Below are 19,312 nucleotides of genomic sequence, written 5' to 3'. Positions count from 1 at the left end.
CAATTTTTTTGATATGTTTTTGTATCCGATTCGCCAGAATTTTATTGAGGATTTTTGCATCTAGGTTCATTAGAGATATTGGTCTGAAGTTTTCTTTCTTTGAAGTGTCTTTGTCTGGTTTAGGTATCAGGGTGATGTTGGCCTCGTAGAATGAATTTGGAAGTTCTCCCTCCTTTTCTATTTCCTGAAGTAGCTTGAAAAGTATTGGTATTAGTTCCTCTTTAAAGGTTTTGTAAAATTCTGCTGTATACCCATCCGGTCCTGGGCTTTTCTTAGTTGGTAGTCTTTTGATGGTTTCTTCTATTTCCTTGATTGATATTGGTCTGTTTAGGTTGTCTATATCCTCCTGACTCAATCTGGGCAGATCATATGACTTCAGAAATTTATCGATGCCTTCACTATCTTCTAATTTATTGGAGTATAAGGATTCAAAATAATTTTTGATTATCTTCTGTATTTCTGAAGTGTCTGTTGTGATATTGCCTTTTTCATCCCGTATGCTAGTAATTTGAGTTCTCTCTCTTCTTCTCTTCGCTAGCATCGCTAAGGGTCTGTCGATTTTGTTTATTTTTTCAAAGAACCAACTTTTAGTTTTGTCAATTTTTTCAATTGTTTCTTTTGTTTCGATTTCATTAATTTCAGCTCTGATTTTAATTATTTCTTGCCTTCTACTTCTTTTGCTGTTGTTTTGCTCTTCTTTTTCTAGGATTTTGAGATGAAGCATGAGATCATTTATTTGTTGGTTTTTTCTTTTTTTAAGGAATGAACTCCAAGCAATGAATTTTCCTCTTAGAACTGCTTTCAATGTGTCCCACAGATTCCGATATGTTGTGTCTGTGTTTTCATTAATCTCTAAGAATTTTTTAATTTCCTCCTTGATGTCTTCTATAACCCATTGATCATTCAGTAACCTATTGTTCATTCTCCAAGTGATGTATGCTTTTTCCTTCCTTCTTTTATCGTTGATTTTCAGTTTCATTCCATTATGGTCAGATAGGATGCATGGTATTATCTCTACTCCTTTATATTGTCTAAGCGTTGCCCTGTGACATAATATATGATCTATTTTTGAGAAGGATCCATGTGCTGCTGAGAAAAAAGTGTAACTGCTTGATGTTGGGTGGTATACTCTATATATGTCAATTAAGTCTAGGTTATTAATTGTGTTATTGAGTTCTATAGTTTCCTTATTCAACTTTTGTTTGGAAGATCTGTCCAGTGGCGAGAGAGGTGTGTTGAAGTCTCCCATGATTATTGTATGGTGGTCTATTAGACTCTTGAACTTGAGAAGAGTTTGTTTGATGAACATAGCTGCGCCATTGTTTGGGGCATATATATTTATGATTGTTATGTCTTGTTGGTGTATGGTTCCCTTAAGCAGTATGTAGTGTCCCTCTTTATCCCTTTTGATTAACTTTGACTTGAAATCTATTTTATTTGATATGAGTATGGACACTCCTGCTTTTTTCCGAAGTCCATATGAGTGATATGATTTTTCCCAACCTTTCACCTTCAGCCTATGTATGTCTTTTCCTATCAAATGCGTCTCCTGTAGGCAGCATATTGTTGGGTCTTGTTTTGAGATCCATTCTACTAGCCTGTGTCTCTTAATTGGTGAGTTTAAGCCATTAACATTTAGGGTTATTATTGAGATATGGGTTGTTGTTCCAGCCATATTTGTTTATTTATGTTACTAAACATGGTTTGTTTTCCTCTTTGATTATTCCCCCCCCTTTACTGTCCTACCTCCCACTGTTGGTTTTCATTGTTATTTTCCATTTCCTCTTCCTGTAATGTTTTGCTGAGGATGTTTTGAAGAGATGGTTTTCTAGCTGCATATTCTTTTAACTTTTGTTTGTCGTGGAAGGTTTTAATTTCATCTTCCATCCTGAAGCTTAATTTCGCTGGATACACAATTCTTGGTTGGAACCCATTTTCTTTCAGTGTTTGAAATATGTTATTCCAGGATCTTCTAGCTTTCAGAGTCTGTGTTGAAAGATCAGCTGTTATCCTGATTGGCTTGCCCCTAAATGTAATCTGCTTCCTTTCTCTTGTAGCTTTTAAAATTCTCTCCTTATTCTGTATGTTGGGCATCTTCATTATAATGTGTCTAGGTGTGGATCTCTTATAATTTTGCACATTCGGCGTCCTGTAGGCTTCTAGAATTTGGGATTCTGTCTCATTCTTCAAGTCTGGGAAGTTTTCTCGTATTATTTCATTAAATAAATTGCTCATTCCTTTGGTATGGAGTTCTATACCTTCCTGTATCCCAATGACTCTTAAGTTTGGTCTCTTAATGTTATCCCATATTTCTTGGATGTTCTGCTCATGGTTTCTTAACAGTCTTGCTGAGCTGTCTATGTTCTTTTCCAGTTGAAATACTTTGTCTTCATTGTCTGATGTTCTATCTTCTAAGTGTTCTACTCTGCTGGTAGTACTCTCAATTGAGTTTTTAAGTTGGTTTATTGCTTCCTGCATTTCTAGGATTTCTGTTTGTTTGTTTTTTATAACCTCTATCTCCCTGTATAGTTGATCCTTTGCTTCCTGGATTTGTTTGTGTAATTCCTTGTCGAAGTGATCTTTCATTGTCTGATTTTGCTGTCTAATTTCTTCCTTGATACTCCAGATCATCTGAAGCATATATATCCTGAATTCTTTATCTGACATTCCATCTGCTGCAGCTGTTACCTCTTCTAAAGTTGAGCTGACCTGCATTGCTTGTAGTCCTTTCTTTCCTTGTCTTTTCATACTGCTTGCGTTTCTTTCTTCTTGGTGAAACTGTTGTGTTTTTGAAATTTTCCCCCCCCCTATATATTTATGTTGCTCTTGTATAGTTGAAAATTCTCCCTTGCAGGTGCGGGCAGGGGCTCTGCTCTGCCCCTCCTCCAATTGGTGTGAGGTGTCTACCACGCCCGCGGACCCCTGGGCCTGATCCGCTGTTCTGTCGCAGGTCTGCCTACCTTGCAGGTGGGGGCGAAGGCTCTGCCCTGCCCCTCCTACCACGCCCGGGGACCGCTAGGCCTGATCTGCAGGTTGGTCGCAGGTCTGCCCACCTTGTGGGCAAGGGTGTCAGTTCCGCTCCGCCCCCACTCCAATTGGGGTCACTTGACCACCACCCAGGCGAGCCGCTGGGCCTGATCTGGGCGCGGGCTAAGGCTCTGCTCTGCCCCTACTCCAGTTGGGGTGGAGTGTGTACCACGCTGGCAGGCCGCTGGGCCTGATCCACAGGTCTGTCGCAGGTCTGCTTACCTTGCCAGCGCGGGCGGTGGCTCTGCCCTGCCCCTCTTACCACGCCTGCAGACCGCTGGGCCTGATCTGCAGGTTGGTCGCAGGTCTTCCTACCTTGCGGGAGTGGGCGGCGGCCCCTCTCCTCGCCTCTGGCTCAAGGACAAAGCGAGAGAGACTCGGGTATCTGTGACTCACCCTCCCTACCAGGGGACCAACTGTTTCCGTCGCCGCTGGCACCGATGAAGTTTTCTCCTCGGCCGCTCTCCGATGACATCAGATCTCTGCCATGCTGGCATCCCCTGTTCTATGGCTGAATCCCATTTTCTTCTCTTCCAATAGGCGGAGCTGTGCCCTCTGAGCTGAGCTTCTGCCCTCTATGTGCTGACAGAAATCCCTGTACGGTGGCTCCTGGGAGTCTCTCAATCCTGTTAGTCCAGAGCCCTTTCACTTATCCGGCCCCTCCCCCTGTTCCTCCTCCCAGCCAGCCAGCCAGGTCCTGTTCACCAGAGGCGGTTCCCCAAGGATCTGATTACACTTGCAGCCCCACCGCGTGTCCTATATCCCGAACGATGAACACCCTCTCTGTCATTCAATTAAGCCCCAGTGCTGTGGTGGGGTGATCTGGGAACCAACAGTTAAATTTTTCAGGACCCCTTTGGTGGGCACGCCCCCAGAAACTGGCGGCTAAGATCTTGGGTGTCGCCGCTGGTGTTAAGGGGAGGTGGGGATCTGGAGTCCCCTCTGCTTCCCTACAGACACGCCCCCGGTGGTTTCCTGGCTGCTTGTATCTGGAGGGGGTGGGAGTCACACACCTGCTAATGTGGATTCCGCTGGGAAGGAATTCTGTCGGCGGAACTCTGGTGATGTCACCACTCTGCTATGGCAGGCCCCAGGCTCCTTGCCAGAGTGTCCGAAGGGAGGGGTGGGACTGGTCTGTCTCTGGTTGGTTTCAGCTCCCGGTTTGCTATTTCATGAAGGCTTGGCGAGAGGCCTCTTCCTAGAGTCCCTACACCACTCCTGCTGCGCTGCGCCTCGGAGGCTATCCGCCCTGACGCAGGGGCGGCGTGCAGGCAGCCGACAGTCGCCGAGTCGCGCGGGCAGCGGCTGGCGGGTCTGGACCTCTGCGCTGCGTGGCGGAGATTCACTCGTCTAGCGCAGACTGTCACCTCCAAAAATCCTTCCAATTCCCGGCCGGTCTCTCTTTAGTGGAATTTTGCTAGGAGTTTCTCAGCAGGTCATATCTAAGCGTATCCATGCGTCTCTCTGACCCCTTTGTTGAGGAGGTACTGAAAGCGCTGCCTCCCCTCTCGCCGCCATGTTGGATCTCCTGCTGTGTTCTTTTTGCCAAATTAGGAAGTAGAACGATACTGATAACTCTTCTCTGACCTTTCCATTTCTCCATGGAGCCTAATCCATTGAGTTTTTATATTTTGGTCATTATATTTCTCAGTTCCAAAGTTTTCATTTGTTCTCAGTGTATTTGTTGAGACATTTATTATTTTCATTTGTTCCAAGCACATTCATAATGTTCCTTGAAGCACTTAAACTGTTACTCTGAAATATTTGTCAGATAGTTCTAACATTGTGTCATCCTGATGTTAGTGTCTGTCGATTTTCTTATTCAAATTGATATCTTCGTGGTTCGTGATATGATAGTTGATTCTTTATTCAAACATGGACATTTAGGTTATTACGTTGTAGAGCTCTGGACCTTATTTAAATCTTCTGTTTAGTACGCTTCCTATAATACCACTTTCCTGGAGCAGAGGTGTTGCTTCATTAGTGCTGGAGAGGGTAAAAGTGCAGGTTCCTACTTTAGCTTTTTTGACTCCTGAGAGATGGAACTCCTCTTTTCTGTTAACTTGGGTGACAGTTCAGGCTCCTTAGCAGAATGAAAGTCAAGGGAGAAAATATTTGCAGATCACATATCCAATAATTACTTTATACTAGTATCCATAAAGAATTCTTAAAATCAGTAGTAGAAAAACAGGCAATCTAGTTATAATATGTACAAAAGACAGATATTTCAACAAAGAGGAGAAACAAATGGCCAATAAGTACATTAAAAGATATTCATTGCCATTTAGGAAAATCAAAGTAAAACCACAGGGAGCTATTACTACACACCTACTACAATAGTTTCAGAAAAGGAAAAATAGTGATAATGTCAAATGTTGATGAGGATGAAGAGGAACTGAGTCATTTATGCTTTGCCAGTTATTATAAAATGGTACACTCTGGAAAGAGTATGGCAGTTCTAAAAAGTTCTACATAGATTTAGTAGTTGAACTCCAGTACATTTATCCCAGAGAAATGAAAATTTATGTCCATCCATATGAGAATGTTCAAACATCTTTAACCACAATACTCCCAAAATTGAAACCACCAAAATTCCTTTACGGGTGAATGGTTGAACAAATTCTGATACATCCATGGATTAATGCTTAGCAATAAAAAAGGATGGTCCTTTGATATGTATAGCAACCTCGATGAACCTCCAGAACATTATTGTAAGTGTAACAAAAGCCAATCTCAAAAGGTTATGTATTGTCTGATTCCCAAACCATAGAGATCAAGAACAAATTAGTGATTGCTAGGGTACAGGGACTGGAGTGGAACAGGTGGGGTGGGAGTGAATACAAAGATGAATCAAAATCTGTTTTCCTGTGGTGGTGAAATAGTTCTATATCTTGATTGTAGTGGTAGTTACATGAGTCTAAACATGAGATAACATTGCATAGAGCCAAATAGACAAATATACATACACATGAGAACATGTTAAAAATGTTGAAAAGTAGATAAGTTCTATAGTTTTCTTAACAGTAATACACCAATGTTAACTTCCTGATTTTGATATTGAATGACAGCTATATAAGACATCATTAGGAGATGCAAGGTTATGAATACATGGATCTCTTTGTTCCATTTCTTCAAGTTCCTGTGAATCTATAATTACTTCAAAATAAGAGGTTTTAAAAGAGATTCTCTTTTGAGATGGTTTAAGTCTGGTTCTGCTGAAGGTGGAATATTAGGGAAAATCAGTATTTGTCACATCGTACCCTCAGCATATCAGAAGGCCAAAGAAATCTACACATGGCTGGTAATGAAAATATTTACAAATAATATAATGCCTTCTATTTTATTAGTGCATTTCTTTCCTTTTTAAAATTATTTTAATGGGAAAACCAACAGTATTCAATGATAATTAGAGGTAGTGCCATGTTCTTCGCACTCTGCTAATAACTTCAATTTTTCTGCCAATAACTCACAGGATAGATGATGTTCACATATTCTGCATTCTTCAAAGGATGTTCCCAAACTTGACCAAACCCCAAAACATTTTCAAGAAAGTAAAATAGCATCACCTTATTGGTGATACATAACTTTCAGTCCTCACTCATTGTAGCTGTGGTGAAGGTACAATAAGCTATGAGTTAGAAAAATTGCATAGTTTACATCTGTAGCCAATTTAAATGGGACACTTAAAAGTGTCCATTTTACGGTGGAAAAGAAACTAAATATATAGTTCCTGCCTTGTAAGCTGCTAATATAGGTATGCCATACAAGAAATAGATTCTGACTTCAAGTATCAGACCTGAATTTTAATCTTAGCTCTGCTGCTCAACCAGACAAATCATTAAACCTTGTGGAACCCGAGTTTCCTCAACTATAATGATAATACCCATTTCATAGAATTGTTATTTGTTTCAGTCCTCACTTTTATGAATGGCACTTAGTATCATAGCTGACTCAAAGCTGTTGTTCACTAAATGTTTTGTCACAGGTTTGTATATGGATTAAGAAGACAGTATATATGGACATATGCAAAGTAAATGAGAAATATAAAAGTGATAAATATCAAGGCATAAACTGTTAAAAAAAAAGAGAAGGATTGGGAAATGCAAAAGGTCAAATTGACTGCAGATATCAGAGAAGTCATTATGAAAGAACTAGAAATCAAATTGGGCTTTGAAGAGTGAAGATGTAGAGAGGAGGAGACCATTTCAAGAGAAACAAGAGCCTGAGCTTAGATGGCTATAAGAAAATCAGAATTGAGAAATTTATTTTGGGGGACGTCCCATGTATTCTATATTAGATTATATTTTGGAAGTTAAAAACCTTGAAGTTTTAAGCAATTTCTCTCATGTTACATTCTGAAAAGCTTTCCAACAGCTGTGTGTATTTCAACATTATTGTTGAATGTTAGAACACCTGCTTGGTTGCAAAGAACTCTTGTATACTTTCAAATGTTGCTTGGTAAGATTTACATAACTTCTATCAGTTGTAGCTAAACTTAGACTTGGTGCCTATAAATCACTGTATTTAACAAAGATGGGGATAGCACAATACTGGAACAAGAGCTGGAATATCCATGTTTTTATTAAGCCTTATAGAATTGTTTTCACTTGTTACTAAAGAAAGTTTTGGCAGGCTAACAAATTTTGTGTTCCTAAATGGTGGTTGATGTTTTAGACACTATAATTCTGCAGAAAGTGTAGAACATGAATGATTAAATATTTGCTCTGAATAAATGAAAGCATTGAAACTTTTAAGTTTTTAGGTTTTATTTTGGTGTATTTTCATGGAGATGTACTTTGGTTAATGAAAACTTAGTTTGGCATTCAGTGGGTTTTGCTTTTATGGTATTAAAGCAAAGGATCTTTGGGGGGAAAATAAATCTACACATATTTTTAAAAATAATGAATCAGCCACAGATACTTGTACTTTATCAGCTTTTGAGGTCCTTTTTGCTATATAATTTCAGTTTTTACCATTTTCATGGTGAAAAAAATTCATCTTTAAAATGTGAATTGAATATCAACTATATACAAAGCATTATACTCAGCATGGGTAAGACCAAAAAGTAATGAGATACAGACCCTCAAATTTACAGTAGGAGCGGCTGGGGTTGTAGCTCAGTGGTAGAGCACTTGCCTCACACATGTTTGATCCTCAGTACCACATAAAATAGATAAATAAATGATAGATTGATAAAAATAAAGATATTTAAAAATTTTATAGGAGGAAAGCAAAATGTGTACCCAAACAAATAAATATATAGCAGTTTGGCACTAAGTTCTATGAGCTCTGTAGAATTTCAGATGGCAGAAAGCACATTTTTGAGTGACCGATCAAGGATCATTCCATGGAAGCAGGAGCATTAGACAAATTCACATAGCTTGTAAATGAACATTAACATGGTACTGTGATATAAAAATCTTGAAATGATAGCTCTCCCAATGCCAAAGATTTTATCTTTACAAATTGGGGAAATCATTCCAATACCAGCAAATGGTTAATTTCTGAACATTTCCATAAGTATTAATTAAGTTTGTACTTTTACAAATAATTATTTTATGTATGGTGGATAATGGATGTTTTTATGTTTTTAGGCCATGAATATTGTGGTTCCCTTCATGTTTAAATATGCTGTAGACAGCCTCAACCAGATGTCGGGAAACATGCTGAACCTGAGTGATGCACCAAATACAGTTGCAACCATGGCAACAGCAGTTCTGATTGGTTGTATGTGTGATTCTTTAATCTGTCTACAGGTGTTGACTTTCTTCAAGAAGGGTTCATCATATTTGAGCAGATGACCTTTTCACCACAAACACAACTTAGTATTTTGGATGTTTATTATTTTATGTGAGATTTTCTATATATGATTTTTAGAATTTCTTTGTATGGTATACTTTGCAAAAGTCTATGATAATAGTGGCATTCTCTACATTCTAGAAAATAATAATATTAAATAGGACATTAAATTTATAACAACCATTTTTAATAGGCTTTTTATAAATACCTTTTCAATAAGGCCAGTTATTTTCTTGCTATTGTTAGCTATTAAAGAAAAAATAGGTAAATAATGATAGATATGTAAATAAATTTAGTAGTTATGACACAAATGTGAAATTTTTAAAAACAGTATGAATCCCATGTGGTTCCATGCATTAGAAAGGAGATTTTATGAAATATGAGTAGGAGCATGCTTTTAGTTAAAACTTGAATTTTCAGGATCTTATTTTTATTATTTGCTATTTCAGAGAATTGAACTAGATCAAAAACCTTAACAGATATTGTACATGTATCCATAATAAGGCCATATGGTCTATTATTTATTGAGAGTATTTTAATGGGAAAAATCAGCCTCTGAAATCTGGGGAAAAATAAAACCAGGAGAGATTCATCGTGCCAGAAAAGTCAGTTCTAGTTAGGATAAAGGATTTCTAGGTTTCTTTTAGTATAAATATTCTGTGATATATTTGTTGATTGAGTATTCATTGTACAAACATTTTTTCAATCCCTTGATTCTAATGTTTTTACACCTCATTTTTTCTTTATAATGTATTACTAGATGGTGTATCAAGAGCTGGAGCTGCCTTTTTTAATGAAGTTCGAAATGCAGTATTTGGAAAAGTAGCCCAAAATTCAATTCGAAGAATAGCCAAAAATGTCTTTCTCCATCTTCACAACCTGGATCTGGGTTTCCACCTGAGCAGACAAACAGGAGCTTTATCTAAGGCTATTGACAGAGGGACAAGGGGTATCAGTTTTGTCCTGAGTGCTTTGGTATTTAATCTTCTCCCCATCATGTTTGAAATGACACTTGTCAGTAGTGTTTTGGTAAGTAAAGCAGTCTTTATAGCAAGTTTTTATCTTATTAGTATTCTCATTGGCAGCTACTGAATATTTGAAGCTGCTGTGCTATTGCTTGCCCATGGTTTTGAAAATTAAATTCAGAAAGAAAGATTATGCAGTTTGTTTAATTATTTTGCCACAAGCTTTCAAGGGCTGTCCAAGCTCTTTACATGTTGTTATTGTTTAGAACTGTTTAATCCTACACATAGACCATTAATTAGCTAGTGTTTGTGAAGTGTTTTTTAACAGAGATTTTTATATATGGCATCAGATTGATATGCTCAGAGTATCTAGGTTGCTATTCACCATTCATAAAATTTATGACAATTTCATCTTTTATACTTAAAATATGTATACATGTACAGTTTTTGTTCCTCTTCAAGCTTATTGTACTATTTTAGTATTAGCATTTGATGACAGTATAAATGTGGCAAGTGAAATTTGGCTTTCTTTCCTTGTTACCCAAAGTAGATTGTCTAAGGTTTTTCACCAGTTATTGTCATATATACTTCCTACCTTAATATTTTTAATTAATATCTTGTGACTGAGATTTGCTGTTGGATCATATACACTGTTTGACAAGAACAATGATTGTTTCTCATTTCTTCTCTTGAACTTTTTCCAGTATTACAAATGTGGTGCCCAGTTTGCATTGGTAACTCTAGGAACACTTGGTGCATACACAGCATTCACAGTTGCAGTCACACGGTGGAGGTATGGTATTCCTCAGGGCCCAGTCAAAGTCCAGAATTTAGCGATGCTTTTATAACATACATTTCATGCCTGTGCAAATCTTTGTCTTACAGAACTAGATTTAGAATAGAAATGAACAAAGCGGATAATGATGCAGGTAATGCTGCTATAGACTCACTGCTGAATTATGAAACTGTGAAGGTAATGTGTTTAATTGTACTTTCCTCTGCCTTTCATACTGCACCAAGATTTGTTCTGCCATTTAATTTAATAGGTGCTATAAGTGAGAGCTTTGTGTTAGGATAAGGATAGGATCTCTAGGTTATGGAATAATACTAAGTTTTTCTTCTGTTTTAGACATTGCCCTTTATTTTTACCTGTTTTTATTTAGCAGCATCAGAATTTTACTTTCTGAATTAATTATAATGATCATAAATATATTGTTAACATCTTGATTCAGAATGAACATTGAGATAATTAGCTGGCATGTAAGTGCTTAACCCTTTTTGTATCTCTTAGGGTACCTAGCATAGTGATTTTCATTAATTCTTTCATTTATTTGTTCATTTTTCCATTTAACAAATAGTTACTGAATTCCCCTTATATGTAAAGCATTATGCTAAGTGCTGTATAGGAGAGGGTAGTAAAAAATGATTATCGCGTAATCCCTTCCCTCCCAGAATTTTATGATATACCAAAAGTAGAAGAGTTAAAGTAAGCATGCAGATGACGAACAGAAAGACATAATTTGTAGCAAAGGGAACTGCCAATTCTGAGTCTCAGAGGATCTGGGGCAGGTTTCCTGAAGGAAGTGTCATTGATCTAAATAAATTTAGATCTGGGTTCACATTAGGTATGCATTCAGTAAATGTTTACTGGATGAATTTTATGAACTTTTATAATATAACCTATCATAGAAAACTGCAGGAGTACCATAGTCCAGTGTATCGAAAGTAAGTTTGTAAAATGAAGTCTGTAGTACAAGATTGTATCCAGATATGAAGTCAGGTGGAACCTATACTAATCACTTAAAAAAAGAATACATACCTGTTATACTTGTCCATAGTTACTGTTTCTATGTATTTTGCAGTATTTTAATAATGAAAAATATGAAGCACAGAGATATGATGGATTTTTGAAGACATATGAGACTGCTTCATTGAAAAGTACCTCTACTCTGGCTATGCTGAACTTTGGCCAAAGTGCTATTTTCAGTGTTGGCTTAACAGCTATAATGGTGCTTGCCAGTCAGGGAATTGTGGCAGGTAATGCATCTGTGGTTATCACATTTTATAGACTATATAAAACTTAACTTTTGTAACTAAGATTAATGAAAAGAATGTGTATATTAGTCTTAGTTATAAAGGGTGTTCAATAAAGTACTTTAGCACTTTTGTAATGGTTTCCTTTTTGTATCAGAATGTGTGTTCTCGAGTGATCATCTCTTCTTTTTGTTTAGCACTGGCTCTCTCATTGATTGGGATTACTGTTTCTACATTTTATGGGTCTACAACCTGAATCTTTGAGGAGCAAGGTTATTTTAGTGTTCAGTATTTCTGGTTTCACTTATAGGCCTGGAAATCAAAGTCATTAGTTCAGTGTTTAGTCCAAAGGATTAAAAGGGAAAAACATCTTGCTTTTAGAATTACCATAACCTTATAATCTTTTATTAATATTTTCATTTCTATAACTTCAAAAGTAATATGTCTGTACCTCTTTTGTGTAACCCCCCTCAATTAGAATTCATTCATGGTGAAATTAATATGAGATTTAATATTCTCAGTCATGATATATCCATTAGTTTCAATTTTTGAATGTATACTACAAAGAAACAATCACTTATGTTTTAGAGAAGAAAGTTTTTTTAACCTTCCATTTCTATCATTAATTAAACCATTTTTTGTGTGTCTTATAGTGTGTAGATGGACTTTCCCATTGCACTTAATATATACCAAGTTCCCGGTATTATCTGAATCATGGATTTGAATGCTTTGAAATTGAAACAGCCTAAGAGTTGTTGATTATACATATTTTACACTGGATTTCATATTAATAGCTATAAAATTCTCTTTAAACTGGGAAAGTTTATGACTCTCATCTAAAATATCTTTTTTTTTCCTTCTGCCGTTTGCATATTAAGGTACCCTTACTGTTGGAGATCTAGTAATGGTGAATGGACTGCTTTTTCAGCTTTCATTACCCCTTAACTTTCTGGGAACTGTATATAGAGAGACTAGACAAGCACTCATAGATATGAACACCTTGTTTACTCTACTCAAGGTAGACACCCGAATTAAAGTAAGTAATCTATTTAGTACCTTTTCAAAAATATATGAGCATCATCTCATTATTATTGGATTATTCTAGGGGAATACTCTTATCATGTTAGCAAACTAATTTCTCTCTTGCAAGAATTGGGGCTGTCAAGTGTACTAAGAGATTGTTATAGATTTCATTTCTATGTTTAAAAACAATGTTAGGAAAAAATTTTATACCTAGAAACTAAAACTTATTAAATTATTCATACTTATACTGGATTTATATTTGCTAATAATGCTGCAGAATATATGATTGCCTCTCCTCACATCCTTCAGCCCTTTACTTCCCTGCTAACCCTCCCCCACCCCCTGCAAAAGTTGTCCAGCAGCCAAACCATTCATGAATTTTTTTTTAACCTTAGCAGTGAGGAGTAAAAAACACAAATCTTTAAAAGCATGCTTGGAAGTGCTCTAATTCCACTTTCATAAACCTTCTCCTTCCCCATTATTTTCCTTTTATCTCTCTGTTAAAAAAAAAATATCGGTATAGCTGTACTCTAAGGTAGTATGTAAAGTGTTTTTTTTTTTTCCTCTTCCCTGTTAGGACAAAGCGATGGCATCTCCCCTTCAGATCACCCCACAGACAGCTACGGTGGCCTTTGATAATGTGCATTTTGAATATATTGAAGGACAGAAAGTCCTTAGTGGAGTATCTTTTGAAGTCCCTGCAGGAAAGAAAGTGGCCATTGTAGGAGGTAGTGGGTCAGGGTGGGTAATTTAGTTATTTATAAAATTCTTCATTACTGATTGAAAATTCTGAATGTGATTTTATTCTTATCCTAATGAATTGATTACTGTGGTTTAAAATTAGGGTTTCCTGATGCCAATGGAAGCTAAATGACCTCTCCTTGTCTCCAATTTCAGGAAAAGCACAATAGTGAGGCTGTTGTTTCGCTTCTATGAACCTCAAAAAGGTAGCATTTATCTTGCTGGTCAAAATATACAAGATGTAAGCCTGGAAAGCCTTCGGAGGGCAGTGGGAGTAGTACCACAGGTACTTAAAAACAGAAAAATACAATTTTTGGAAGATTTATTGGGTTGATGGTTATGTAAACTATAATAATTTGAATCTGAGGAGTCAGCATATGCTAATTAAGTGGGGAGTGTTAGGCCCTACAGTTCAACTTCTTTTTTAAAAAATTTTATTAGTGCATTAAAGTTACACAAATATTGGGGTTCATTTTGACATCATTATACAAGCATGAAATATAATTTGCTCCAGTTTAGTCCCCAGTACCTCCCTTTCCTCCTTCCTTCCCTGTTTCTTTTCTTGTATTTATTTATAGTGTTTAAAAATTAGTTAATTATAAATCTACATAAAGCCAAAATTCACCATGGTATATTCAAATGTACATAGGACAGTTTAGTCAGTTTTATTCTACCATCCTCACTTTTCCAATCCCTCCTCTCTTCCCCTCAAACTCGTTCCTCTACTCCACTGATCCCTCTTCTATTTTCATGAAATTTCCTCCATTTTTCCCCTTATTTTGGTCTGGGTTCTGCACTTGAGAGAAAACATTCAAACCTTGATTTTTTGAGTCAGGTTTATTTCACTTAGCATGATAATCTCCAGTTGCAACTACTTACCAGGAATTGCCACAGTTCTTTCTTCTTTATGGCTGAGTAGAACTCCATTTTGTGTGTGTGTGTGTGTGTGTGTGTACCACATTTTCTTTATCCATTCATCTGTTCATCAGTATCTGGGCTGGTCTCATAACTTGGCTATTGTCAGTTGTGCTGCTATAAAGATGGGTTTAGTTGTATCTTATAGTATGCTGATATTAGGTCTTTGGGATAAATATTGAGGAATGAGATAGGTGGGTCATGTGGTGATTCCATTCTTAGTTGGAATCACCATTCTTAGTTGTGAGGAATCTTCCTACTGCTTTCCAAAGTAGTTGTACTAACCCTCCAACAATGTATGAATGCACCTTTTCCCCCTACATTCTCCACAGTATTTATTTGTGTTCTTGATAATTACCATTCTGACTAGATAAGTTGAAATCTTAGTGTAGTTTGTATTTGCATTTTCCTGATTGCTAGGGTTATTGAACATTATTCATATATTTGTTGGCTATTTGTGTTTCTTCTTTGAAGAGATGTCTGTTGAAATATATTGCCCATTTATTGATTGGATTTTTTTGATGTTGAGCTTTTTGAGATTTTAATTTATTCTGGATAGTAATCCCCCAAGAAGCAGGTGACAAAGATCTTCTGTCATTCTGTAGGATCTTTCTACAGGTGAACGTCTGTTACCAAAAAGAACATTTAACAAAAGCATAGGAAAAAAAAACTTGAATGGGATATCTGCATGATGGGAAAATTACTAAGCCCTAGAATGATGGCATAATAGAATGGCACAGAATAAAGTCAAGCTGACCTAGATTCTAATGCCACCTTTAAACCTCATTAGTTTTATAACCCTGGATCTCAGTTTCCTCATCTCTAAAGTAAGGATACCTTTTATCTTACAGGATAGGATTATTGTTACATATTAGAGATAGTATGTTTAAAGTACCAAGCACAATATCTATCACAAGATTGTTCAGCAAATGAAAACTATTATTATAATTTTGAACAGCTTTTAATATAATGAATTTATAATTACAGAGCAGTTCAACTGCCAGTTTGCATCATGTCTTGAACACTACTGCCCTTAGTACCAAGCACATTGCCTGACCCATAGTAAGCATTTAATAAATATTTGCTGAGTGACTTTGTGAGAAAATAAATTCAAAATAATACCTGAAAAGACAAAAAAATAGATAAATTTAAAAGGATGTGAGATTTTTCTGATGTTGAAAGCACATAGAGAGACTTGGGGATTAGTTGCAGCTAGCAATTATCATAAAGTTGATTCCTGAAACTGGAATAAAATCCCTGAGAGAACAGATCAAAATATGGAAAAGAGGGAGGGGAGAAACTGTAAGAAAGTGATTAGAGTAGGATATGTATCTTGTAAAAAGTCCCCAAGTAATCTAACACAGGACAGTCTTTTCTGTCCTCTCTTTTAATGAGAATTCCAGATTTTAAGTGAGTATAAGTCACTTAGGGAGATGATTGAAATTTCACTTCTTCACACACCCTAGTTGTGATTCTAGAGGGCAATATGGGGCCCAGAAACCTGCATTTTTTAATATGTATCCTATGTGATTCTGATAAATGGTATGTAGACCTGCTGAGAAACACTGTTTGTCAAGTGATCTGGATTCTGGACTAACTATATAGGGCTCAATATTCTCATTCATATAACTAAATTCCTGCCATTCTCTTGGGCTATTTAATGTTTACCCTCATTCTTTTGAGGAATAAAATACTTCATTCACAAAAGAAAAAATATACTGTCAATAAACAAAAGAAAAGTTACTTATTCTAATAAGAGGCTTTATACATGTAAATTAAATGAATAATGTTTTTTTTACCTATTAGATTAACAAGGATTTTGAAATTCATAACATTCAGTTTGTATAAACTGCAGAAAGATAAGTAGTGGTATAACGGGAACAGTAGGAGGGAGGAGAGAAGAGAAGGGGGAAGTACTGGGGCCTGAATTAGAGAAAATTATATAGATAATAAAATGGTTACTGTAGTGAAGTAACATCTCACATAGTTACTCATTTATTGTATGTGGCAAGAGCAGGTGAAATCTCATTTAGCAAGTCATGAAAAAAAGTCCAATAGTTAATTAATATTTTTTTACCTTTATTTTCTGTTTTCAGATTTTTAGTATTTGTTAACTTTTTCAGAATATAGTACTTTGTATATATACAATTTTGGACTTTTTGGATACCATCCCAATATGAGAACTTTTTTATTGTCAAATAATATTGTTATTATTTGAAATAATATCTGAAATTCTGAGTGTGATTTTGATGTCAAAGAAGATTTTAATTGTATATCCTGGTTCATGTGAACTAATGGCATCATTTTATTTCACCTTACTAACTATAGCCTTTCACCTATTTGAAGACTGAAAGAAAAATGTGAGATGAATGTTCACTTTAAGTAAATTAGTGTTACTTAATATATTACACATATGTGTAAAAAATTCTTTTTTTTCTGCATTTCAAGTCCAGTGTCAAAGCTTCCTAGAAATATAGAAAAACATATTCAACCTCATTAGTAATTAAGGAAGTGCTCATTTAAACAGCATTCTACCTCTAGAAATAGCAGCAACTTAAAATTAATATGCAAGATTGCTAAAGATATGGGGATTTGACAACCTCATACTCTATTGATTAAAGTATACTCAGATGCACAGTCATATATATAATGATGCTTTATTCCAACATTATAGCCACAGTTATTTATTAATCACATTGATGTCAATCAATAGGAAAATAGATAAATTATGGTATGTCCATAGTCTAAAATATACAATTAGTAAAAAGAATGAAGTAGGCTTCTTTTATTAACTTGTAAAATCTCCAGGATATGTTAAGTGGAAAACCCATTTGAAAAATAATAAGTACAGGATGGCCCCACTTGTTTTGGGGGGAAAACCATATATATTTAGGCTTACAAATGCATTTTTTAAAAATCTGAAATTATATGTAACAAACTGCTCATGGTGATAGTTCTGAAAAGGGAAATGGAATTTTAGAGTTGGGGTGATAAAAGGGGCTATCATATTTTATTCTTTATGCCTTTATATCTATATAATTGTTCAAATTCTTTTGGAATGAATATAAATATATGTGTGTCTGTATGTAAATCTGCTTCAGGATGCTGTCCTCTTCCATAATACTATTTACTACAACCTTTTATATGGAAACATCAATGCTTCACCTGAGGAAGTATATGCAGTGGCAAAATTAGCTGGACTTCATGATGCAATTCTTCGAATGCCACATGGATATGACACCCAAGTAGGGGAACGAGGACTCAAGCTTTCAGGTGATCAGTGATTTTAGACCTGCCTCCCACTTGTATACTCCTTTCAAACTTATTTATCAGAACCACTTATATGCTACATCTCTACATTTATTCTTTGTTCTAATTTAGCTTATGGAGGAAATGTATAGATTAGGGGCAAAGCAAGGCAGAAATAAAGAATCTCTTACATGAATCTTAGTGAATTCCCATTCCTCTTCATTACAAACCAACTTCATTTAGTAGGTGCATACTATGTGAAAGTTACTATGCTGAATGATTTGAGGGTTAAAAATATGAAAAACAAACAAGTCTGTTGTCATGGAGTTAGCAATCTATTGGAAAGTTTTAATGTAGGTTTAGAAAATTTTAAGAGAAGCTTATTTTCAAGTGAAATTAGATTGTGGTAATTTGGTCATAACTTGGTAGTATAATATGCTTTTATCATTCTAATTCACCTTTATACTTAGCCATTGCTCTTAATCAAGTTGTTTTCAATTAACTAGCCCATCCTCAAGTATGGGTCCATTTATCAAATTGTAATGATCCCCAATTTACCATGTAATATAGATTAGCCTTCTCAGTACTTGATTTTGCCTCAGCCAGCTATGCCACATTCTGTTTTCTAATATTTTTTGCCCTCTACATGCCTTTGGAGGTAGCAATAGCTAAAGAAAACTTATTCTTACTTATTTTATATTGCCTTAAACCAAACTCCTTAAAATGAGCAATGTATTGCTTAATATCTAGCTTTTCTTCTCCTAGTTTTAAAATACTATTGAATAGAATTAAAACTAAGTTGATTTTCTTGAAATTTGAAAGGCATGTCAAAACTAATTCTTCTTAGAAACTACTTCTTTGAGGAGCTTTCTGCTACTGAATTGATAGGTGGGCAGGTAGATAATTCTGGTATGGAACCTGCTTTGATAGGAGAATTTTGATCTTATGAAATAGGGATAGCATGAATATAAATTTAACCAATATTAGACATAAGGAGATCAAATATAATAATCATTGAAAAAGTAAAAAATAAAATAATACTTAATGGACCAGATAATCGACCAGGAGAGTTTGTTCCTAATGTTACTAAAGTGGAAAAATGCAAGTATTTTTCAGACTGTTAATTTAATATGTAATGGAAAAGAAAAGCCAAAATAAAGCTCTATGTTTTCTACTTCCAACTGTATTTTTTAAAAATATATATATGTATACATATTTTTAGTTGAAGTTGGACACAATACCTTTATTTTATTTATTTTTATATGGTCCTGAGGATCGAACCTAGCACCTCGCACATGCTAGATGAGTGCTCTACCACTGAGCCACAACCCCAGCCGCCCCCAACTGTATTTTTATATAACAGTAATGACTTTAGACCTAGAGGAGTCCCAGTGATCGAAGAAAGGTTTTTTTTTTTTTAATATTTCACTAAATATGTTCACTACTTAAGACAAATATTTTCTAAATATTTATTTCTGTGAATAAATGTGGGCTTCTATATTGTGATAAGAGGAATATTGGACTGGGAATCAAATCAGGTCTAGTCTAGATTCGCTAAA

General features: G+C 35.7%; 1 protein-coding gene across 2 annotated transcripts in view; it reads left to right on the top strand.

Annotated features, from left to right (window-relative positions):
• The window catches only part of Abcb7 (ATP binding cassette subfamily B member 7), a 118,027-nt gene that overhangs the window by 85,083 nt on the left and 13,632 nt on the right, over positions 1-19,312 (top strand). For both annotated transcript variants that reach the window (XM_046462130.1, XM_046462129.1), the window contains 9 exons: positions 8,622-8,754; positions 9,587-9,855; positions 10,496-10,584; positions 10,677-10,764; positions 11,654-11,828; positions 12,704-12,861; positions 13,426-13,589; positions 13,746-13,875; positions 17,606-17,777. In XM_046462130.1, coding sequence (XP_046318086.1) covers positions 8,622-8,754; positions 9,587-9,855; positions 10,496-10,584; positions 10,677-10,764; positions 11,654-11,828; positions 12,704-12,861; positions 13,426-13,589; positions 13,746-13,875; positions 17,606-17,777 — 1,378 coding nt within the window. The remainder of the gene's footprint in view (positions 1-8,621; positions 8,755-9,586; positions 9,856-10,495; positions 10,585-10,676; positions 10,765-11,653; positions 11,829-12,703; positions 12,862-13,425; positions 13,590-13,745; positions 13,876-17,605; positions 17,778-19,312) is intronic.

The sequence above is a fragment of the Marmota monax genome, unplaced genomic scaffold (genome assembly GCF_021218885.2).
Source record: "Marmota monax isolate L192 unplaced genomic scaffold, Marmota_monax_Labrador192_F-V1.1 WCK01_AAM20220418_F8-fsc00192, whole genome shotgun sequence".
NCBI lineage: Eukaryota > Metazoa > Chordata > Mammalia > Rodentia > Sciuridae > Marmota > Marmota monax.
The sequence above is the reverse complement of the archived record's forward strand: the minus strand, read 5'-3'. Positions and strand labels throughout refer to the sequence as shown.